The sequence below is a fragment of the Mytilus galloprovincialis genome, chromosome 9 (assembly GCF_965363235.1).
Source record: "Mytilus galloprovincialis chromosome 9, xbMytGall1.hap1.1, whole genome shotgun sequence".
Taxonomy (NCBI): Eukaryota; Metazoa; Mollusca; class Bivalvia; order Mytilida; family Mytilidae; genus Mytilus; species Mytilus galloprovincialis.
Genome location: NC_134846.1, coordinates 38,746,588 through 38,772,184, shown reverse-complemented (window position 1 = coordinate 38,772,184; position 25,597 = coordinate 38,746,588). Strand labels below are relative to the sequence as shown.

Genomic DNA, 25,597 nt, shown 5'->3' with positions numbered 1-25,597 from the left:
AAGTAATTTAAGATTATATTGTCATTCGAAGCTCGTATACCGTTCAGTAAGGCAGCTTAGTTTAGGTAAAGACCCCCCCCCCCCCCCCCGGATTTAGATGCTTGTATATTTGAAATGTTTTCACGCATAGATAGATAGATATTTATACTATCAGTAGGACATTGTTTATTTGATTATTAAGATATATATGTATATATGATTTCTGATTTTGTTTATCTATTTTGTAGGCTGTCGTGTACTACGCAGCGGTGTTGCCGATATCATGACATCGGAACTCAATATTTTGATTTAATAAAATTTAACAGTAAGCTGCACATGCTGGCGAGCTATTTCTATGAAATAAGTAAAATTGAGAATGGAAATGTTTGTTTTTATTTTATAAATACTTTATATTCGTTTGAGGTGACGAATTAGAATATAAATTTATTTTAATTAATTAGTTAAATATATATATTGACTGTATCTTGTATTAATTTGTAGGATCCTTTACTATAGATAATTGAGCTGATCTGTAACAATTACATCTCGATGCCCAATATATCATGTACCGGCACTGTAGTACGACGCTAGATTAAAACTGACGAGGAAAGGTAACACACGGCCACTGAAAGCTTTATTGTTGTGAAGCCCAGGTGGTCGTGTGGTCTAGCAGGACCGCTACAGTGCCGGCGATTAAGTGTCACGATATCTCAGTAGCATGAGTTCGAATCCCGACGAGGGAAGAACAAAAATTTGATAAAGCAAATTTACAAACCAATAAATACTAATAGTTTTAATCCTCTTACAATTCATTCAATATCCGCATCCTCTTCCTGTATATGCACACAAAACATACTTAATATTAGTGACCAGAAGTACTAAACAATAACAATGAAGACTTTACCTCTTAATATTTGTTTATTTTTTTGTGTCGTGGAAGGATTTGGAATTCAAACTGAAGGTAACTCGAATTTTTGTACTAAGGGTAATAATAATAATAATATTTTGCTCATTGTTGAAGTCCATTTAACTGATGTATACTAGTGTGTTTTATTTTTTTATTGTCAAATTTTGTAACATGTTAAAAAAAAAAACCTTGTCAAAATTTGCATATACTCGGTTTATTCTTTTTAATTACTAAAGTTATATACAAAGTCGGGAATAAAAAAATAATTCTTTTTTTGTGTCTTCACGTGCTTATCCAGTTGTTATCACATTGTTTGTAAAATTGTATAACGAATACAACTTTGTGAAATCTCCGATGCAAACATGATACAAATTATTTTCTTAAACAGTAACACTACAAAATCAGAAGATTGTTGCTCAGAAGCAATAATACTGTTTTTATTTTTATTTTAGTTCATTTATATGTTTTGAATTAAGTGTGACGTCCATTTTCATTGAACTAGTTCACATTTTTGTTTAGTGACCAGCTGAAACCCATCCCACGGCGCGGGGCAACTATAACTTGAGAGAGGATGTTATATTTGTTATTCTCATAGGATTTTGTCTAATGCTTAGTCCGTTTCTGTGTGCGTGACATTTTAATGTTGTGTCGTTGTGTGCGTTTCCCTCGGTTTTAGTTTGTTACCCCGATTTTTTTTTTTTTTTTTGTCCATGGATTTATGAGTTTTGAACAGCGGTATACTACTGTTGACTTTATGGAAGCGATGGAGATATAAAACCAAAAAACCGACAATGATCTAAAGATGGTTTAAGTTTAATATGTTAACTGCACGTTCCTTTAATAATAAAACTCTGAATTGAGAATTTAGGCATCGACATCACACGAACTAGACTAAGTTTACTCTAAAGTTCTGTATTGATAGAACTTTTAATTAGACAAGAACTAGTAAGTGTTCTTTGTTCTTCATTGATACAGCTCTAGACAAGAACTAGTAAGTGTTCTTTGTTCTTCATTGATACAGCTTTAGACAAGAACTAGTAAGTGTTCTTTGTTCTTCATTGATACAGCTTTAGACAAGAACTAGTAAGTGTTCTTTGTTCTTCATTGATACAGCTTTAGACAAGAACTAGTAAGTGTTCTTTGTTCTTCATTGATACAGCTTTAGACAAGAACTAGTAAGTGTTCTTAGTTCTTCATTGATACAGCTTTAGACAAGAACTAGTAAGTGTTCTTTGTTCTTCATTGATATAGCTTTAGACAAGAACTAGTAAGTGTTCTTTGTTCTTCATTGATATAGCTTTAGACAAGAACTAGTAAGTTTATATTCCTTATTGATATTAAATGGGAACTGTATATCTAACATATATGTTCCTGCTTATAAGAACTAGACGTGTATGTTCTTTATTGATAGAACTTTAAACATGAACTAGTATTTTTTTTTAAAGTTCTCTAATATAGTAGTTGGTAAAACTTTTAAAGTCAGAAACATGTTGTTTAATGGTTGACGTCTGTTGATGTAGTTTATTAGTGTTTCTTCTCGTTTTTTTATAAATTAGATTAGACCGATGGTTTTCCTGTTTGAATGGTTTTACACTAGTCATTTTGGGGTCCTTTATAGCTTGCTGTTCGGTGTGAGCAAAGGCTCCGTGTAGTAGACCATACTTTGACCAAATGGTTTATTTTTTACAAATAGTGACTTGGGTGGAGAGTTGTCTCATTGGCACTCATACCACATCTTCTTATATCTATTTGTTACAAATAACAAGAATTTTTTTTAGACTTGTTACACATACAAAATCTGAATCGTTTGTCGATCAAATTTATGAGTTATGAATAGGATAACCAGACAAAATTTCTTTAAGTTTTGAAACATGATCATATCATTAAAAAAATATTCAATTAAAACCGATTTTGTACTTTCCAGAAGATTGTTATTCAATTGGAAAAACTGGCTCAGTAATTTACAATGGACATATCAACAAAACCAGAAGTGGGATTCCGTGTCAGAGATGGGATCAGAAAGTACCTCGCATCAAATATCCAATGGGTTCCGAACATGTAAACTACTGTCGGAATCCACATAACGACAAAGGAAGTCTTTGGTGTTACACAATCAGCACGACAATAAGATGGCAGTACTGTAACATTCCCAGATGCGGTAAGAACCACTAAGAATAAAACTTAAATAAATTAATTTACCATACATATGTATAGCTGTAAAATGTTTGTTTTTGGTATTTATTTACAAAAATGTTTAACCCGGCAGCTATATCGTTCAAATATTAAACAAAGTCCTACTCATACTTTTCAGTTTATTTACCAATATCATGGTGCTTAATTTGCTTGAAATCTAATGAAATTTGCCTGGCACTAGTTTCACTTCCCTAAGACCAGAATATTAAGTACGAATCTAGGAAAAAATATCATGCATGCCCAGAATGAATGATGGATGGGAAGTTACAAATAGTTACTTTTAAAATTTTGTTTGATGAACAACTAGTTCTACAAATAACATGGAATGTACTACTAAAAACTGTGTAAAGGGAGTTAGTCACATGATTTATAATGTTTTTATTTGTAATTTTCGAGTCCATTTGTAAACAGACATTATGATAAGAGCATTGCCAATCAAATTAAAAAAAAAAAACAAAACAATCCAGCAGTTCCTCAAATAACGAAACCAAATATTTGTATGTAATTTTTAGTAAGGGTATTGCATAGATGCTTTTATGGAATGCTACTTAATAACATAGCTCTATTTTCAGTTAAGATGTACCGATTTTTTAACATGTATACTAATCAAAGAGCTGATAGCTCTGAGGTGGAAGAAGGTGAATAAAAGGTAACTTGAATTACCATAAAAGCAGCCCCACTAACCTGCTAACCCAGGCTGCTTTGTTCCATTATCGTTATGACATATTTTTTTCCCTTCAAACAAGAATGTGTCATAAGTACATGGATTTCCCATCCGTACAATCATTTTCTATGTTCAGTGGACTGTGAAAATTAGGTAAAATCTTTAATTTGGCAGTAAAATTAGAAAGATCATATCATGAGGAACACATGTGCACTTAGTTTCAAGTTGATTGGATTTCAACTTCATCAAAAACTACCTCGACCATAAACTTTAACCTGAAGCAGGACGGACGGACAGACCAGAAAACATAATGCCCATAAATGGGGCATAAAAATAGTAAGACTTGTTACATACCTGCCAACTTTTGAAAGTTCCCATGGGGGCTTTTAGTGCGAGACAACAATTTTAAAGGTTACAATTTTTAGCGAGGTATTTTGCACGATCTGGATTGTCTAGAAAAAGTGTCATCATTTGTATGAGGAACTTACATGCCTTTTTCTTAACTCTGTTTGCATGATTGTAGTTATTAAATCAGTAGAAAAGATGAACATGTAGCTAGCAGACCAGGGTTTATTTTCTTGTGCAAGAATATTAGATGCTTGTTGGAATTTCCAATTTTGAATTATGCACAAAGATGGACCTTTAACAGGTTGGGAACAACACTCCAAATGAGGGGTAACCCTCATTGGAAGAACATTACAACCCACTGTAAAAAATGAGCCCCTTTATATTCATATTATTTGTCAGATCAAACTTTTCCCCAAGAACTATGCATCTATCAAGTATTAAATGGTCAAAACATGTCAAAAGAATTTTGTGATATTTCTAAACTTGTATCTTCTTTATCAATTTGACCCCTCATTTAGAAAAGTTGTTCCAAATATAATGAATTTTATCCACTATTGAGTTAAAAATCTTTAAATTTTTTATTTTTTTCAACAGTAAAATGACACCTTGTTTAGGGACAGGCCTCATCATAATGGGGGAGGGGATCCCAACCTGTTTGTTGGTCTTTTTGAAAAAAGAATAGTACATTGTCTTTTAAATGATTTAATTGAATACAAAAATAAAATATGTTACTATTTATTATCTTTATGGTAGTGCTGCATCATTGAATTTTATCAATCAGCCATGCTTTTATCCTTAAGCTGTGTAAGAACCTGCTTGCAGATGAAAATTCACATGCCATGTTCACGTTGAAAACAAAAAGTTCAAAATCTAGCATGTTAGAATAATCTTTAGAGAAAACGTTTTTGATTGGCTTATTAATTGATCATGAGAAACACAGAATTTGATTGGCTGAACACGATTGCCTTACCTTGGGATCAAAATAAGGAACAGATGATTTTCACTAAATCGTGTTTTAGAGTTTTTTTAATGATACCCTTAATATTAATATTTTTTAATAAATGCAAGACCGTATTATAAAACGTCCTTGATAAGAGTAAAGTGAATAAGCACAGGGCGAACGTACTATACGGGCAAAAGAACTCAGGACCAACGGACTAAGGGCGAACAATGTAAACAGGGGCAAGTTGTCCCTATACCAAATTCACGCATGCGTACTGCAAATATCTACAGTAAAAACATCTAGTTACAAGTTAACTCGAATAATTCTGCGCCCTCTAGCGGCTTATAGCCTATCGAGGTTAATGTAGCAATCGGAGATTAGACGGAGATCAGCGGAATATAACGACTGACATTATTCGGGTTAGTTACAAGTAAACAAATAACGTTCATGTAGATGAGATGAAATCTAATAATTTACATAAATAAAAGTATACATATTTATGATAGTGATTGTTTTTCAATCCTAATTTACTAATTAAATGATTCAGATGCATAATCATGTGTAAAAATTGGTGTCAGGAATCAGAAGTTGTTATGAAATTGTAATACACAGAAACGAATGCGGCATACGGAGGTTTCAATGATTTTAAAGTCGGCACCATTGGCCTTCAGAAGACTTGAAGTCTTCTTCCACCAAAAACTAAATACCCTGTATCGGAGTTTAATCCCGGAACGAAATCGGTATCACTTCAGAAATCATGACCAACTAGTTATATCATGAACATGTTCAATAATACATTTCATTCAATGGTGGTGTGTTTTTATGCCCCACCTACGATAGTAGAGGGGCATCATGTTTTCTGGTCTGTGGCTCCGTTCGTGAGTTCGTTCGTTTGTTCGTCCGTTCGTCCGTCCGTTCGTCTGTGCGTCCGTTCAGGTTAAAGTTTCTGGTCAAGGTAGTTTTTGATGAAGCTGAAGTCCAATCAACTTAAAACTTAGAACACTTGTTGCCTATGATATGATCTTTCTAATTTTAAAGCCAAATTAGACTTTTGACCCCAATTTCACGGTCCACTGAACATAGAAAATGAAAGTGGGAGTTTCAGGTTAAAGTTTTTGGTCAAGATAGTTTTTGATGAAGCTGAAGTCCAATCAACTTGAAACTTAGTTCACTTGTTGCTTATGATATGATCTTTCTAATTTTAAAGCCAAATTAGACATTTGACCCCAATTTCACGGTCCACTGAACATAGAAAATGAAAGTGGGAGGTTCAGGTTAAAGTTTTTGGTCAAGGTAGTTTTTGATGAAATTGAAGTCCAATCAACTTGAAACTTAGTACATATGTTCTCTATAGTATAATCTTTCTAATTTTAATGCCAAATTAGATTATTACCCAATTTCACGGTCCATGGAACATGGAAAGGATAGTGCGAGTGGGGCATCCGTGTACTTTGGACACATTCTTGTTTTGTTTTTTTTTTGTTTTTTTGTTTTTTTTTTTTGGGGGGGGGGGGGGGGTTGACGCCTTCAAACGAGTTTAAACCCGAAACATTCTGTATGTGCCTGGTCAAGTTAGGAGCCTGTAATTTCATGGTTGTCATTTGTTGCTGTGTTACATGTTTTTCGTTCATTATTTTGAGCATAAATCAGGCAGTTATTTACATTTGTCATTTCGGGACCTTTTTTCAAGTGCCGACTACACGGTATGGGTTTTGCTCATTTTTAAAGGCCGTACGTTGACATATAGTTATTAATTTCTAGGTCACTTTGTTTCTCATGGGGAGTTGCCACATTTGTATATCATATTACATTTTCTTATTTTTATATTTTGGTTTTGCGACATTTAGTAAAAGAGAAAATATATCACAACTCTACGGCGATCACCTCAAGGTTACTAAAATGTATCGCTTTCATTAAACTTTTTTTTTATACCAAGACCTAATTATGTAAAAAAACAACACCATTTATGCGTGTTTTTTTTAATAAGCTAATCACTTCATCAAACAATAATCCCATAGAATAATATGTATCATATTATATTATGTATCATAAACTCGGTGTCTGATTATCTTAGATATCATTGTTTTCCGAGAGTTCAGACAAAAGTTTTAATATATTAAAGATAATTACAAATCTTCATACGGATGTGTAAATCCTATATTGATCTATCAACCTTATAAGAATAATGAATAATGATTTAACCTGGTACAATTACATGTAGCTGATAAATGTATATTGATGTCATTTTTCATTCATGGAGGCCGCCTCCGGGTGCGGGAATTTCTCGCTACATTGAAGACCTGTTGGTGACCCTCTGCTGTTGTTTTTTATTTGTTCGGGTTGTTGTCTCTTTGACACATTCCCCATTTCCATTCTCAATTTTATCTTGCATTTCCACTACAAAAATTTTATGTTCTCAATTTAGAGTTTATGGACGGTTGCTGCTAGGAACTGCTGCAGAAATGATTGATGAACTGTGTCCTTAGATTCTGCTTGACTGTTTTTTTAAATTTTGATAATCGGAGTAATTCATCCCATTAGTACTTAATATATTGTATTAACAACAAATTTATTAAGAGAATTAAGAGTTATAGTGGATATTTATGGGTTATGGTCCTTCATTTTTGTATCATTTTTTTGGCTTATTATTCTGTATTCTTTATATTTCAGAACCCCATTATTCCCTATTCTGTATTTTGTATTCCTTTTTTATATTCTGTATGTTATGGTAAATTTTACTGTATCATTATAACCTATAAAGCCCTTTTATGTATACCCCACCCATACCTTCATTTATAACTTGTAAAAATATCATAATTTCAATAGTCTGTGTAACTGATTATTTTGTAGGTTCACATAGAAACCCACGACCACGTTCCCCGAAGACAATTACAACCGTCCATACCTCACAACTAACTACAGGTAAAATAGATAATTCAATATTGCTATGTAGGTGAATTATTGGTCCTTTTTATTTTTATAAATACACGAAATATGATCATTTGGCAGTTTATAGACCGGGCGATCATCTAAAAAAAGGCATACAACTATAGAAAAACTGACCAGGCTATTGCATTTTTTGTCGAGCCTGCAACTTTTGTTGCAGAAAGCTCGATTTAATGATAGTGATCCGGCGGCGGGGGCGTTACTTAACTTCTTAAAAGCTAAATATATTTTAGAAGGTGGTAGACCTGCATGCTTCATACTTTGTATATAGATGCCTCATGTTACGAAATTTCCGTCAATCACATGTCCAATGTCCTTGACCTCATTTTCATGGTTCAGTGACCACTTGAAAAAGAAAGTTCAGATTTTTTGTAATGTTAAATTCTCTCGTATTATAAGTAATAGGATAACTATATTTGGTATGTGCGTACCTTGCAAGGTCCTCATGCCTGTCAGACAGTTTTCACTTGACCCCGACCTCATTTCATGGATCAGTGAACAAGGTTAAGTTTTGGTGGTCAAGTCCATATCTCGGATACTTTAAGCAATAGGTCTAGTATATTTGGTGTATGGAAGGACTGTAAGGTGTACATGTCCAACTGGCAGGTGTCGTCTGACCTTGACCTCATTTTCATGGTTCAGTGGTTATAGTTAAGTTTTTGTGTTTTGGTCTGTTTTTTTTTTAAAACTATTAAGCAATAGGTCAACTATATTTGTTGTATGGAAGAATTGTTAGCTGTACATGTCTGCCTGGCATTGTTCATCTGACCTTGACCTCATTTTTATGGTTCATTGGTCAATTTTTAGTAATCTTGGTTAATGTTAAGTTTACGTGAGTTGTAATAAAGCTTTATATTTAGGACTATCAACATAATATCGCTTTTTTTAGTGATATTATGTGATTAAATGATACTGACAAGACTAAAATTGTGTACAATGGTTGACATACGATTTAAATGCTTCTTTTAAAAAATTGTTTGAGGTGTAAAAGTGTTGACCAAAGCAAATTTTGTTTGCAGCGAGAGGGCTTCATTCAGAAATGTGCGCACGGTCAACGCGTTTACAGCCTTATTAAATCACCGAAAGAAGCATTCAATACGTATAATTACATTTTTTTTAGCTAGGATCATGTAAACACGATTTATATCAAGTGGTTTTCTTTTATTTTCATAACTTTGTACTTTATCTTGGAAGTTCGTGTCATCATGAATGTTACGTTTTATTTTGAAATTAAGATTTTTTTCCGAAAGACACTGGAGATTGCTGTTAGCCAATTAAAATAACGTACAGTAGAGATCACTTCTAACCTCTCATCAAATCTGACAGTTCTAGCTAGAACAGTTATAACCGAAAACTGATTTGATCAGACCCTGACAGTTCTTCCCTAAAACAGTTTTAGACAGTTCTTCTTAGAACTGACCAAATCACCAAATCTTTGGTCAGTTCTACAACTAGAACAGTTCTACGATTAGAACTGATTTGGTCAGTTTTACGGTTAGAGTTGATTTAGTCAGCTCTATCCATAGAATAGTTTTAATTAAATATAAATAAGTAAACAAATAGAATATATGGTTAAAGAGCACCAGTTGTTCGACCCGTTAGTCAAATGCGTTTTGTTTAAATATACTTCTCCACTTTTTTGGTCTTTTGGAAAATGTCATTTGTGCTGTATTTAGACCCTTCTACAACGAAATTTGTTTGATATGTACACGTATAAAAATTGCGGTCATAAAACATTACCAAGTATTGTCTAACCTATAAAGAGAATATTCAAAACGGACTTGAACAATGTATGCCTGTAGGCAGATCACTTGCAGATTTTTTGTGTATCATTACTTTGTGTGTTCCCCCTTTTCTAATTATACCCCCGCTTTAAAAAAAATGTGGGTATACTGTTTAACCTATGTCTGTCCTGTCCGTCCGGCCGTCCATCCATCCATCTGTCCGTTCGTCCTGTCCGTCCCATGAATATTTTGGGAATTATTCTTAGGAATTACATTAATTACAAGTTTTTCTGAAATTTGGTTTTAGGGTTTACATAAGTCAGTTATGCTGTCTGATGCATTTCAGATTCATCACTCAATAACTTCCTGTTTCCTGTTTACCGAAAACATGTATCATTTTGCACATGATAGCCAAGTTGAATAATTCGTCACATTTTTCTCAGGAACAACACTACAGAGATTGCTGAAATTTAGTTTCAGGGTTTATATAAGTAAGCTTTACAGATATTCAGATTCATCACTCACCAGTTTCCTGTTTAACGTATTATTTGGGCGAGGGTATTACTCAATTTATTTCACTTGCCTGGGCGGAGTTTATCCAGTTCGCTCATAATAAACCAACTGTCCATCTATAGATAGGTTTTTTAGGATACACTCATCATTGCATTGTCCAGTCATTCTTTTGTAAATTCCTTTGAGGTCACTGATAGGTAATTAGAAATCAGTAATAACTATAACGGCAATCATCGTAATCACACACATTTTCATATCAACTGTCCTCCTGCAAATTAAAACGTAAGCTCCGCCCGATCAATTGAAATAACATTGGTAATATCATCAGTGAGCAGTAGCTCACACTTTCACTTGTTAGTAATAAATAAGATAAACTTAGATGCTGTTACAATTTTTAAAAGTCGTTGTTCCTTTTTATACATGAATTTGATAAAATAAACCAGTCAAGATATCAATTTTAGCTTGAAACTAAATTTGGAAAAGATGACGACATACCAATATATTACCATAATTTAATTTTAGATGTAACGCGTCTTCTGATTGGCTGACATTATTTTGTTATCAGTCCATAGACATAATTTAGTCATGTGACCGTGACGTCATTAACGTTTTTTCATGGTTTTCTACGGTTTAAAATTGAATTTAAAACGAAATTATAAGAAATGACTGTAACATTTTTTCTGTCTATTCGAAATAACATAAAAATGTGGTACACACGGTTAAATAACCCGCTACGCGCGTTATCCAGTGTGCACCAATTTTTTTATGTTATTTCTTCATAGACAGAAAAAAATATTACAGTCATCCCAATAAACAAAACAAGAAGATGTGGTATGATCCCAATACGAAATATTTCCCCAACCAAATGACATACATATGAGCCACTGTTTTTATTTAGGGGTCAGCTGAGGACCACCTCCGGGTGTGAGATTTTCTCGCTGCGGTAAAGACCCATTGCTGGCCTTTGGCTGTTGTCTGCTCTTTGATCGGATTGTTGTCTCTTTGACATATTCCCAATTCCCATTCTCAACTTTATCTAAAGGTAAGCGTTCAACATTCAACAATGAAAATAATCCCATACTGTATCGATAGATATGGCATCCTGGTTCACACTTGTTTTTTTTAATCGGTCATTTCTTATGTTTTTAGAAATTTCCGGGATTACTAAAGATATGACAGATGTCAACGACATGAATGTGAACGATAGAAATGGTAAACAACCACCAACTGAAGGTAAATATATACAAGCATTAGCCTTTCAAAAAGGGCTAGTCGACTCTTAGCTGATGAAAATGGAAAGTGCTCTCGCTTTGTAAATTTATTCATTTACTCGAATAGCCACGTGCATCAATCAACAAATTTTACCACACACGTGAGGTCACACGTTATGAAGTAGTATATATCGTTAACGTTGTTGTTTACGAAACTCCAAAAGATTCGACTATTTATAGATAAAAGTTACCTGTGTACCAATATCATGAATATAGTACGGCGGTTTGGTGAAAAATTGTGCACATCCTGCTACAAGCATGAAATTTGGCATAGATCTTCCTCAACTATTACTCTTGTAATTCAGATAGGGAGGCATTTGAAAAAAATGTCTCTCTTCCGGTTAAATCCAAAATGGCGGACATCATACTTAAATCAGCCCAATATCGAAGGCTAGCATGTGAATAGGTGTTCTTATAATGCTACTATGATCATAATATTTGGTACAGATCTTTGTTTTTTACTTCTTTTGGATATATCATATAGATTAGTGGTCTTTAAAAATCATACTTCCGGTAAAATCCAACATGGCGGACATTGTACTAAAATAAGCTTATTTTTTAGGGAGGGTAATTGAAATGTGTTTTAACGTATTGCTACTATCATAACATTGTACAGGAACCTTTCTTTGGTGCTTCTCATGGATACAATGTATATGACATATCTCTTTAAAACCCTTACTTCCGGAAATATCCAAAATGGCGGACATAGAAATATCAGTTTCTTATTTAAATATTCAATTTTTTTCTAAATGTAAAGAAAATGTTTTTTTGTGCTGGTCATTATATTTTTGGCTTTAGGTTATCCCAAAAGCCACTAATTCTATTATGTTGTAAAGGCTCAAATACAAACTTACACTTCCGTTAAAAAAAACCCCAATATGGCGTAAATTTCAAAGATGAGTCTTCAATTCATATCTTACATATGGAGTTTTGGATAGACCAATTAAAACAATATAAAATCACTTAAATATTAAAACATTTTAAAAATTACTACTATTTGGCCAAAAATACATGTTTATTCACGGTCACCCCACATGCACACAAGGCAGTGCACAGGAGACCCGATTTTACCCATTAACAACGACCGCGTCATCCTTTCTTTCATTCACAATGTACAAGCTTCTGACAAAATGATCAGGCCTCAGAGTTTTCAAAAGGAACCTCTTTGTCTCTTTGCCACCTCGTAGCGCCTCAAATTGGTACCATAAGACCAATTCCAGACTCGTCCCCCTAAGCACCTGCTTAGTATGTTGCGCGTTTTACATGCTGGAATGACTAGACTAAGTTTGGGGAATAGCCTCAATTAGCCTTCCCTTTTGTCCTTTTACAAGCGAAGAGAGAACCGTATCACAACCGGTAAAGGCATGGATCACAATAAGTGTGTGTGATCATTCATTGCCTAGTGCATTTTAAAGGCCATTGATAGATATTTATTCAAATTTTTTTGCCCTCTCAACCACAATCCATAGTTCGTCTACCCCTATGTCACGGAATAGCGAAAAAGTAATGACATCATCAGTAGTAACGACTGTTCGAATCATGACTCGTTTAAGTTCGTGTTTTACTGCATCAGACACATGCACCATGATTCTAGTGTCTGCCTCTTAATGTGAACTTAGTGCTAAACTTGAAATACATCATGTGGGGGATAAGATAGAATATCCTAAGCATTTGTTGCTACAACTACCATACGCATCCAAGACTTCATTCACTCGTGTTACAGTTTCAAGGTATTTTATTAAGGTAAGGACAAAATACCCAATCAGCATACTCGTTAGGCCTCAAATACATGTTTATTCACAATCAGCCGAGAGCCGATTTTCCACATTTACAAAGACTGTGATATTGTTTCTAACATCCATAATGTACAAGCTCCTGAGAAGAGTTGTCCAAAAGGGTTACTATGGATCATATTTATTCTTTCGCCATTCACAAGCGTCTGGACTAGACCGAGTCGTGTGAATAGCCTCAACAAGTCTTTTCTCTTCCAAAAACACATGTTTTCTTGCTTTGTTAACCCCATCTGATATTTTTTTTTTCGATCTTACAATAAAACCACGTATCGTTTTACCAATGACATTATCAAATCCATAGCTGGTGTTGTTGGTTGATCAATCATCATTCTAAATGCTAAAGTCACATCTTCAAACGCCATCCATGTGAACAACGCAGTTCCTTTTCCGGCAAACGTGTAATCTCTCAATGCCTAGTGCATTTGATAGATATATATATATCTAAAGCCTTTCCCTCTTGCAAATGCAAACCAAAGTTCGTCAGCCCTATTGAAACAGTAATGACATCAGCATAGACTGTTCGAGTCATGACTCAGTTAAGTCTGGGTTTCCCTGCATCAGAGACATCAATCTTGATTCTAGTGTCAGTCCCTTCATGTAAACATGGTGATAAACTTGAAACATCATCGTGTGGTGAATAACACTGAACATCCTGAATATTTGTTGCTATCTATATCTACCATACTCATCCAAGACTTCATCCGCTGTTGTAACAGTTTCAAGGTATTTTATTAATTTTTATTTATGTTCAGTGTTATCCACAACGTGATGTATTTCAAGTTGATCATGTTCACATTAAGAAGCTGACACAAGAATCATGATGCACCGGGGTTTTACTGTAAGATCGCACAAACTTATCAGATGGAGCTAACATGGTTATCGAAGCAAGAAAATAACTATTTGCACAATGTGAAGGGCTAATTGAGGCTATTCCCTCAACTTGGTATAGTCTTTTCCAGCATGTAAAACGTTCAATAAACTAAGGCGGGTGTTTAGGGGGACGAGCTTGGGATTGGCTCTTATGCTACCCAGTCCAGGCGCTAATGGATGGTGAAGGGACAAAGAGGATCCCTTTTAAAAAAAACTCGTTCTCATAATTTTGATAGAAGCTTGTACATTGTGGATGTAAGAAAGGATGCCGTGGTCGATGCTAATGAAGAAAATCGGGTCTCTCGTGCACTGCTTTGTGTGCATGTTGGGATGACCGTGAATAAACATGTTTTTTTTTTGCCAAATAGTAGTAATTTTATAAAGGTACTATAGTGATTTTATTTTGTTTTAATCAATCTATCTAAAACTATATATCGGAGAAATGGATTAAGGATTCATTTTTGAAATTTACGCCATATTTTTTACCGGAAATGTCAAATTTGTATTTAAACATTCACAACAGAATAGAATTAGTGGTTTTGGGGATAACTTAAAGCCATAAGTTGAATGACCAGCACAAAGAACAATTTGAAAAAAGTTGAATATTTAAATAATAAATTGATATTTCTATGTCCGCCATTTTGGATATTACCGGAAGTATGGGTTTTAAAGACATATGTCTTATACATTGCATCAACGAGAAGCACCAAAGAAAGGTTCATGTACAATGTAATGATAGTAGCAATACGTTAAAACACATTTCAGTTACCCTCCCTAAAAAATAAGCTTATTTTAGTACAATGTCCGCCATGTTGGATTTTACCGGAAGTAGGGTTTTTTAAGACCACTAATCTATATAATATATCTAATAATAGTACAAAACAAAGATTTGTACCAAATCTTATGATAAAAGGAGGATAATAACACATATTCACATGCTAGCCTTCAATATTGGGCTGATTTAAGTATGATGTCCGCCATTTTGAATGTAACCGGAAGTGAGACATTTTTTCAAATGCCTCCCTACCTGAAAATAAAGAGTTATAGTTGAGGAAGGTCTATGTCAAATTTCATGCTTGTAGCAGATTGTGCACAATTCGTCTGAAATATGCTTGTAGCCGCCGGATTAATATGCATGATTAATGACCAGGCAAAATCTAATTGCTAAAATAGAGAGGACAAATCTGATACTCTACGGGATTGAAGGGCATTTACTAGGTTTGGATTGTCCTAACCAATCAATAAACTTTGATTAGTCACGTCTCGTAATATCTTCCAATCAGGTAGCAAGAAAAAATCACGTACTGACTGTCCATCGTTCAATTCTTAATATCGACTCCTAGGAGTCGATAATAACTTAAATAAGCTGTAATACATCGATTGTCAGTGAAAAAGAATTTATCAAATGTAAAATCAAGAGAATTACCAGATCATTAACAAGGGGTGAATGAATTTTTAATAATAATTTACAATTTCATGCTACCTTGATAACACCAAGAAAATTAATAAAACTTTGCTCGGTAAAGCCCTGGTATTTCCCCCTAGAAATCGAACCAATGCCCTTTAAGTTACATCTTGCATAGTATTTCAAGTGAGCAAGAATTACTTGTATAATAAGATAACATAAAAAGTAGTTTCGGAAAATAAAATTTTCAGTTTTTCTGCCCTGATCTTGATTTTTTCTGCAAACGGCAATTATTGGCCTCTTGAAATTGCTCAATCTTTCTTAAACATGCGTATTTTTTCTAATATAAGATGCTTTTCAAATCACATAAAACGTCATTGTTATGTTAAACACCTTTATTTGCATCGGAGATAAATACTAGTCAGTTCATACAGAAGTATTTAAAAGAAATATCTTTATATTTATTCATTTTTTTCAATTTCTGTTGATTCCAAGGTAAGCAGACGGAAGACTTTGTCATAGGTAGCATTGCAGTTCTTTTGGTGGTCTTCTCTATAGCTGTACTCGTTCACATACGGTAAGATTCATTTGAATGCGTACGCATCAGAGATTGATTTCTATCCTTATAACCAACATTTTTAGTAAGAAAGCATTTTTAAGGCTAACTTAAGGATCAGCATTTGATAAATGTTTGATGAAACCTTTTCTGAAAAACAAACAAGTAATTTTCGACAAACAATTCGAATGCCAAACTACTGTGTTACTACAAATGTACATATACTAGGGACGATGTTAATCATAACGATACATAAGTGAATAACCCCAAAGATTTGTTTGAATATATACATTTTAGTTCCTCTCATCTAGCAAAGTATACACATATTATATGTTAACTTCTCCATTCTTTTCAAATCCTGCATTTAATAATGTATCCTGCATTTACAAATGTATCCTGCATTTACAAATATAGAATTAATACCATTCTATTTTACTGAAATGGATTTCGTAAAGTCATCTGTGTTGGAAGAAAAAAAGAAAAACAACAAATCTTAATCTACTGTTTTCCCTTTTTTTTTTAGGCCTTTTTAAACTATTACAAAGAAAACAACGTTAATGATCGCAAGTTTTATAAGATTATAAGGAACATGATGTACACCATTTTTTTTAAAAGAATTATCTGAACCAATGTAAAAGGTTTTAAAAGTCATTCTTTATATCAATTTCAGGAAAAATACAATTGTGAAAAAGAAAAGATGGCAGGCGAAACTCTCTGAATATGTGATAAATAGAGACATAAATGGACCACCTATGGATATTCGACGAGAAACAAACATATCGGCGTCTATTAAAACACAGGAAAACATTGAAATGAATGAGCAGAATGGAGTGCCCATGTATGCTGTAGTTCATAAACGAAATAAAGATTCAAACATGATAAGTGACAAAACTAAAAGATTTGCTATAACTTCCGGAGAATATAACCATACATCATTTATATTAGACAGAGAAGAATCCATTATCAGCAAGAACTATGGGGCTTTACGTTTACAGAACGACGTCACAGACGATCTTTATGATGTCGGAAATTGTAAAGGAGTCAGAGAAAGTTCAATGGAAGAAACTTACGATCATTTTGTAAACCGAACAGACTCTAACTATGAAAATGTAGAACGTTATTCTCAATGGACAGATGGAGTAGATTGTTCAAACACGTCAACGCCATCAAAATCTTCAAAGTAAATGGATTGTGAGAAGATATGAGATGACTGCCAAAGTTAAATTGTCACATTACGATGAGATTTTTTCATTTTTTTGTAAGAAATTAGGGAGGGTTTAGTATCCCTGCTTTAAAGCAAAATTGCATGGTATAAATGATATACGAAATTTGCTCTAGTCAGGGTTAAAAGCTAATCTAAAGCTTGTTCATTTTGGTTTAAGATTCAACGTATGTTATCAACATACAAAGCATATCAGTCAATGTATCTTTTACTGTTTTGTCTCGAGTAGATAAGATGAGCATCGGATCGATTGTCTTAATTGTACAAAATGTCGAAGAACATCTTGAGAAGGCACAAATAAGTCATGAAGGACACAGAATTCCGAAATGACATGACTTTTGTTCATATTTACACGTATAACAGACAACAATCGCAAACTCACATTTACATTGAGAATGATATTAGGTGATCCGAAAAAGTTCTATATAGACTTCAGAATCATAATATTTTTCAGTTTATGTATAACTTATCATATCATAGAACCATTATCTACGGAGCCCTGTTGGTCTCACACAGATTATAAAGTGTCTTTTAAAGTCCTGCGCTGAAGATGTGTAAAGTCTAGCGCTGGAGATGTAAAGTCTAGCGCTAGAGATGTAAAGTCCAGCGCTGAAGATGTAAAGTCTAGCGCTGGAGATGTAAAGTCCAGCGCTGGAGATCTAACGTCTAGCGCTGGAGATGTAAAGTCAAGCGCTGAAGATGTAATGGCTAGCGCTAGGGATGTAAAGTCTAGCGCTGGAGATGTGTAAAATCTAACGCTGGAGATATGCAGTCTAGCGCTTCAGATGTAAAGTCAAGCGCTGGCGATGTAAAATCAAGCGCTGGAGATGTAAAGTCGAGCGCTGAAGATGTAAAATCAAGCGCTGGAGATGTAAAGTCTGGCGCTGAAGATATAAAGTCAAGCGCTGGAGATGTAAAATCAAACGCTGGAGATGTAACGTCTAGCGCTGGAGATGTAAAGTCCAGCGCTGGAGATCTAAAGTCAAGCGCTGGAAATATAAAATCAAGCGCTGGAGATGTAAAGTCTGGCGCTGGATATGTAAAGTCAAGTGCTGGAGATGTAAAATCTAGCGCTGAAGATGTAAAGTCAAGCGCTGGAGATGTCAATTCAAAGCGACCTAGTCGACACATGTTAGACAGACATGTACACCTTATGACAAATGCATACGGCAAATATTGACCTACCATACCTAGTTACTGCCGATGAAACTGACAATTACAAAAACATGATTGTGAGGTCAAGATCAGTTGACATATGTCAGACTGACATGTACTTCTAACAATGAATTTCACACTCCAAATATTATTGGCCTACCATACCTTGTTACTGAGAAACTGACCTAAACATGATAACTTGACCCTGGTCACTGGACCATGTAAATGAGGTCAAGGTCAGCCGATATGTGACCGACTGACAAGCTTATGCCTCAAGTTACATTGGCACCAAATTTGGTGGTTCCAGGTCAAAAATTTCGTGAGATATATGCATCTAAACCAGAGGCATTAGCGAGCCTGGTTAAAGAAGTAGTAAGTCTGTTTTTCTTAGAGGGTTCAATGTTAAACAATATATTTGGCCATGGAATCCATGTTGGATTTGCAGTTGCCATAAAAATCATAAAATTGTCAAATTAAGGACCATCATTTGATCATTCCTGCATAAAGTAGATTCATTGTACCATACGGATGCTCAAAGAGAGCAGTTCACATGTTTTCCCGGTTCTTTGTTAAACTGTCTCGACCTGTGGCGACCATCTTGGTTCTCCAATCAGCACCGAATTCATCAAAATTATTTTAAAAGGACTATTATCTGATCATTTATCCATAAACTGGAATCGATATGTCAAAGTTTCTTTGTAAAAGTTGTTTGTACAGTTTTTTTTTCGTTTATGGTTCTATGTTAATTTTTTTTTTGACCATGGAAGCCCTCTTGGATTTACAGTCGACACCAAAATCATAAAATTTATCAAGAACCTTTATTTGATCATTCATGCATATATTGGATTCATTTTGCATTATGGTTACCAAACCAGAGGCTCTAGAGAGCATGTAATCGTTCACTTGGTTTAAAAGAAAACGGTTTTTCAGTAGAAATAGTTTGCATTTTCCCCATAGGGTTCAATGTTAAACTATGTTCGACAGTGGCGGCCATCTTGGACTTCCGATCGGCACTAAAATCATAAAATATAGGAAGGACCATTATCTGATCATTCATGCATAAACTGGAATCAAAATGTAACACAATGTCTCCGTAGACGTTGTTTGCATGCTTTTCCCATAGGGTTCTGTGTTATGATTATTTATGAAGGATAATTATTCGATCAGTCCTGACATATATTGGATTGAATATGTCAAAAGGTATCTGAAAAAGAGCAGTTTTTATGTTTTCCCATAGAGTTCTATGTTGAACTAATTCCTGCGGTGGCGGCCATCTTGGATTACAGATCGGCACCAAATGAACAATCTTTGATGAGGTCTACCAAAGGAACATTCCTGCCAAGTTTGGTTTGAATTGGCCCAGTGGTTTCAGAGAAGATGTGTACGTACGACGACGACAGACGACGGACGCATAGTGATGACAAAAGTTCATATGGTCCTTGGTCCTTCGGATCAGGTGAACTAAAAAGAGCAGTTTACATGTACTACCATATCATGCATATGGTTCAATATTAAATGTCCATCTATGGCAGCCATCTTGGATTTCTGATCGGCACCAAAATCATAAAATTTAGTAAGGACTATTATCGCACCGCGGGTAAAATATCACGTTGTGATTGGTTTAACGCCGTCATGTGGTGACCCCCTATGAGACCGTAGGGGTTAGTAAATTGCATAGGGGGTTCATGACGCGTTAATGGTGACGTCATCTATTAATGTTGTTGTGTTTCATCGTTTATTTTTCAACATTACGTAGCAGAAAAAGTCCAGCGTTCAATAGATTCGTTATACGGTTAACTACTGACCCCCTACGGACCATAGAGGGTGAATAAAATCCATAGGAGATTCGGCCTCCGGCCTCATCCTCTATGAATTTTACTAACCCTCTATGGATCCGTAGAGGGTCAGTTGCAAACCATATAACTTATAATATCTAATCATGTGTGCATAAACTTGAATCAATATGACAAACGGTTCCTCCGTAAAAGTTGTTTGAAGCCATCTTGGTTTTCCGATCGGCACTAAAGTCATAAAACTTTTGAAGGACCATTATTTGATCATTCATGCACAAGGCTAAGACAAAATATATGTTTCCTATTACACACTCAGGAAAAATAGTGTAGGTAGGCAGGTAGGCAAACTATTTTATTTTTCTGAAAAGTTTTACTTATTTATACATGAATTAGGAAATATATTCCTTTTAACAGTGCTCCTTGAAAAACAACAATAAAATGTTTAGGGTAGGGGATAACAATTAGGGTAGGTATGGAAATAGGGAACATTGGTATATTTTGTCTTGCCATAGCCTAAACTGGTCTCCGTAGAAATTTGTTTTGCATGCTTTTTCCATAGGGTTATATGTTAAACTATGTTCGGCTGTGGTGGCCATCTTTGATTTCCGATCGGCACCAAAATTTTAAAATTACTGAAGGGCCATCCTTTAATCATTCATGCATAAATTTGATTCAATATGTCATAAGGTCTCTCAAAAAGAGCAGTTTTAATGTTTTCAAATAGGTTTCTATGTTACACTAATTCCTGTGATGGCTTGACTTTACATCTTCAGCGCTACACTTTACATCTCCAGGCGTTGACTTAACGTCTCCAGCGCCAGACTTTACATCTCCAGCGCTTGATTTTACATCTTCAGAGCTAGACTTTACATCTCCAGCGCTTGATTTTACATCTCCAGCGCTTGACTTTACATCTCCAGCGCTAGACTTTGCATATCTCCAGCGCTAGATTTTACACATCTCTAGCGCTAGACTTTACATCCCCAGCGCTTGACTTTACATCTCCAGCACAAGACTTTAGATCTCCAGCGCTGGACTTTACATCTTCAGCGCTTGACTTTACATCTCCAGCGCTAGACTTTAGATCTCCAGCGCTGGACTTTACATCTCCAGCGCTAGACTTTACACATATTCAGCGCAGGACTTTAAAAGACACCTTATAATCTGTTTGAGACCAACAGGGCTCCGTAATTATCAAACGTAGAACCATCAAGATATTTAACTATGTGGGAACATATTCATTCACCGTTGCTTTATCCTTCATGTTTGTAATGTTTCTGGATTTTATTTAATGTTTATCTGTTCAAAAGAGTAGTTAGATATATTGAAACTGTGTATGAAAACAATGAATATTTCAATGTATGTTTGTTTATTATCACTTTTTAACACGCTCATTTATTTGTTTTATTCAAACGTGATATAAAACAAACATGTAATACATTATCATAATCATTAAAATGAAAATGCTTCTCATAACCTATTTGTCCACTATCACAAAGTCTAGCTCAAAGTTAGATTGTAACAAATCAGTTCTGAATTGATACAAAATACGTTGGAGCATCTACTTTTATCACGTTTTGTGATGTCCTGTGGTAGCTCTGGTTAATGGAATATGTTTTTTGTTATTCTGTAGTATTTATGCATGTTGTGTCGACTGTTATTTTTTTTATGTTTGTGCATTTATTTTTCCTTATTATAGATACTACCATAAATACTGGATTTTTCAAAATTTCATATTGCCTTGTATTTTCTTTGTTAAAAAGAGGAGGGATCTATCTTGTGCATGTAAATTTGCAGTAAACAGTTTGATGCTAATTTCAATACAATCTATTATGTGGGACAGTATTTTTATCTGTGATAAGTGTTCTTGTCTTGTGTGTGTTTGTACTGTATTTCTGTCACGTAGTGTTTTCATTTCAGCGATATTGTTTAACATTGTCATAAAAGCGGGAGGCTTAGCTAGCCATAAAACAAACCATTTTTTCTTAAAATGTCCTGTACAAAGTCTGGAATATAGCAGTTGTTAAATAGTTCGTTTCTTTGTATGTTTGCTTTTGCTTTTGTTGCATTTCAGTGTTCCTCTTGTTTTCCTCTTATAGTTGATGGGTTTCCCTCGGTTTTAGTTTGTAACCCGTATTTGTTTTCTCTCAACTAATTTATAACTTTTCAACACCGGTATACTACTGTTGCCTTTATTAATAAAAAAAATCCCATATCACCCTAGCAATGCCATTTACTTGCTTGTCTTGCCAAACCCTATGGTCATATTACAAACGTTTGTTTTGCAAACTATTTATAGTTATGCATATTAGTTCCCCATACACCAGAAGCATAAGCAGAACAAAAAGCTCTATTCGATGATTTATAAAATTCTTTGACAGTAATTTAATATTACGTCATCTATCTGAATACCATAATAAGCTTCTTTAATATCTGAAACTAAATTATTTACATAGATAGAAAATAAAGTCGGCGATAATACACAGACTTGTTTTTCACCAAGAGCTACATGGAAAAAAGATGCTATAAAGTGACTGCACAATTCATATTATTGTATAAAAAAGCAAATACAAAAAAAAAAAAAACAATTCATATTATTGTATAAAAAAGCAAATACAAAAAAAAAAAAAAACAAAAAAAAACAACATGTAAAACACTGTTGGGCATCATTTATAGCATATAATACAAATGCCGCCGAAACACCAAATAAGTGTCAGATTGATGTAAAGCAATTGCAAGTCTAGTAATACTAGCATCATTTGATCATTATTTTGTTATATAAATATAATTAATACTAATAGTATGCATAACATTCTTCCAAATAAGATTGTTTGCTATCAGAATTCTGAATGATGTTGGAATGTATGGATGTTAGATGTCACTATTATACAAAGGTACTCGGAATGATGATGAATGCGTAGATGTGAGGTGTAACTTTTTTTTCACAAAAAAACCTGTTTCTTTCACCAATTTTTTTTAACTAATTGCGGCATGTATGATAAAGTAACCCTGGACATGCTTCTCGGTATGGTAATGATTCTTTCCCATTATTCTTAATGGACCCAAATGATATATCAATTAGAATAATGTTGTTTATACATGTTATTTAGAAAATACAGATATTTTTAGGTTTATTGATGTTTGATATCTGTCAATCTATATTTAAATAATTTAATTTTGGATGTAACGCGTCATCTGATTGGCTGACGTTATTTTGTTAATGAGCCCATAGACATAATTTAGTCATGTGACCGTGACGTCATCAACGTTTTTTCATGGTTTTCTACGGTTTAAAATGGAATTTAGAATTAAATTATAAGAAATGACTGTAATATTTTTTCTGTCTATTCGAAATAACATAAAAAATGTGGTGCACACTGTTAAATAACCCGCTACGCGCGTTATTCAGTGTGCACCAAATTTTTAATGTTATTCATATCCAACTAAGTTAGACATCACGTGATTTTTGTGACGTATTCTGGTCGCCATTTTGTATTATATTTCCCCATATAAAATGCATAGATGCTTCAATAAAGTTTAATTTTCTCATAAACCTGACCAGTTTTCTAATAAAATTGAGAATGGAAATGGGGAATGTGCCAAAGAGATAACAACCCGACCATAGAAAAAAAAAACAACAGCAGAAGGTCACCAACAGGTCTTCAATGTAGCGAGAAATTCCCGCACCCGGAGGCGTCCTTCAGCTGGCCCCTAAACAAATATATACTAGTTCAGTGATAATGAACGCCATACTAATTTCCAAATTGTACACAAGAAACTAAAATTAAAATAATACAAGACTAACAAAGGCCAGAGGCTCCTGACTAGGGACAGGCGCAAAAATGCGGCGGGGTTAAACATGTTTGTGAGATCTCAACCCTCCCCCTATCATGACCTCTAGCCAATGTAGAAAAGTAAAATTCTAAGTTTTGCAAATCAATCCTTGATATTCAAACATATCTTTATCAAACAATGTTGGTCCTAACAGTTTAATTTTTGATTAAAGTCGGTCATTTTAGACTTGTAAAAACATGCACTTTTCTCGTCATTTCTCCGTTGCCTCCATGCTAAATTACCGATAGCCATGTCTACTTGTACAACAAATAAAGAAATTCCGTACATTAAAAACAAACTTTGCAAATCGATTAAGTATATTAAAACATATATCTGGCGAAAAATACTACTTAAAACAGTTAATTTCATGTCAAAGTCGGTCAAATATCGATTAAAAAAATGGAATTTTTCGGAATTTTTCAAAATGGCGGATGATGAATATCCCATAATATGGAAATGTTGCATCAAATCAAGGATTTGTATAGTAAGACTTTCCTAGATTATATTAATATTTTCATGCAGAATCTCTGATGTTTCTGTTCTTTTCTTTGGTGATATTTCGATATGATTGATTTCAAAATTTCTTGATAAAAAAAAATATTTTAAGTGTGACACGGGAACATTTATTTGACAGATGCTGATATCCAGGATATACTGTTACCAGAAAATAGTTTACAATAAAATTAAAATAAAATTTTTCTCTTCTTTTTTTTTAAAGGTGTTTTTCTGTATATTTTATCTTTCTTTAGAAATGTATTTATACATCCCTTTTAGAACAAAACATGTTTTCATCCCATGAGAAAAAAAAAAAAAAAAAAACAATGCCCGAAAATTAATATAGATAAATATTCTATACCTTTAAAATTTCATCCCTTTACAGAACAGATGAACTCTGACTTGGGTTGTAATGTTACATAAAAATATAGTGTCAGGTAGACGTGCAAACCAAAAACAACCAGGTGACATTACACATCCTGTGTGTACATGTATTACCAGAGTTTAAATTTTGCGATATACAAAAGTTTTTATAAATGTACAAATAAACTTTCTCTTAATTTCCCGTTTCAAAACAGAAGAAGTATCTATTATAATAAACTTTAAGAAAATATGAATATTATGAAAATGTCTTTAAGAAAATAATTTTTTGCTTAAAAGATTTTTAAATATTTTTATTTTTCCATAATTATTTTAAAGAAATATTATGATTCAAATTTTAATTCAAATGGATTTTTTTAATTTTTTTATAGGAAATTCAACAAGATTTCATTGCATATGATTAAATATTTTTTTTTTTAATTCAATGTTTTAAGCTAAATCCAGGCATTCAATGAATCGATATAAAGTTTAACATTTGTAAAAAAATATTTCACTGTTTACATTTCAACAGAGACCTATAATGCGATTGCTCTGATTTCAACAATATTGTATTAATGAATGGCTATTATCTATTTTGAATTTATTGAACCATAAAACTAATTTTT

The 25,597-nt window shown here is 33.9% G+C and overlaps 1 protein-coding gene across 1 annotated transcript; it reads left to right on the top strand.

Moving 5' to 3' along the window:
* The first annotated feature begins 820 nt into the window (after positions 1-820).
* On the top strand, positions 821-22,750 carry LOC143044967 (uncharacterized). The gene is made up of 6 exons (XM_076217245.1): positions 821-940; positions 2,811-3,044; positions 7,885-7,956; positions 11,367-11,450; positions 16,052-16,133; positions 16,783-22,750. Exons 1-6 carry the CDS (start codon positions 871-873, stop codon positions 17,294-17,296), a joined length of 1,056 nt encoding a protein of 351 aa, XP_076073360.1. The 5' UTR covers positions 821-870; the 3' UTR covers positions 17,297-22,750.
* Positions 22,751-25,597: the final 2,847 nt, after the last annotated feature.

What these genes read in the sequence shown, in the direction of transcription:
- LOC143044967 (XM_076217245.1), top strand. Translation starts at nt 871, where the DNA reads ATGAAGACTTTACCTCTTAATATTTGTTTATTTTTTTGTGTCGTGGAA. An exon ending in CTGTAACATTCCCAGATGCG is followed by an intron (nt 3,045 to 7,884) that starts GTAAGAACCACT and finishes ATTATTTTGTAG; the next exon opens with GTTCACATAGAAACCCACGA. An exon ending in GCTGTACTCGTTCACATACG is followed by an intron (nt 16,134 to 16,782) that starts GTAAGATTCATT and finishes TATCAATTTCAG; the next exon opens with GAAAAATACAATTGTGAAAA.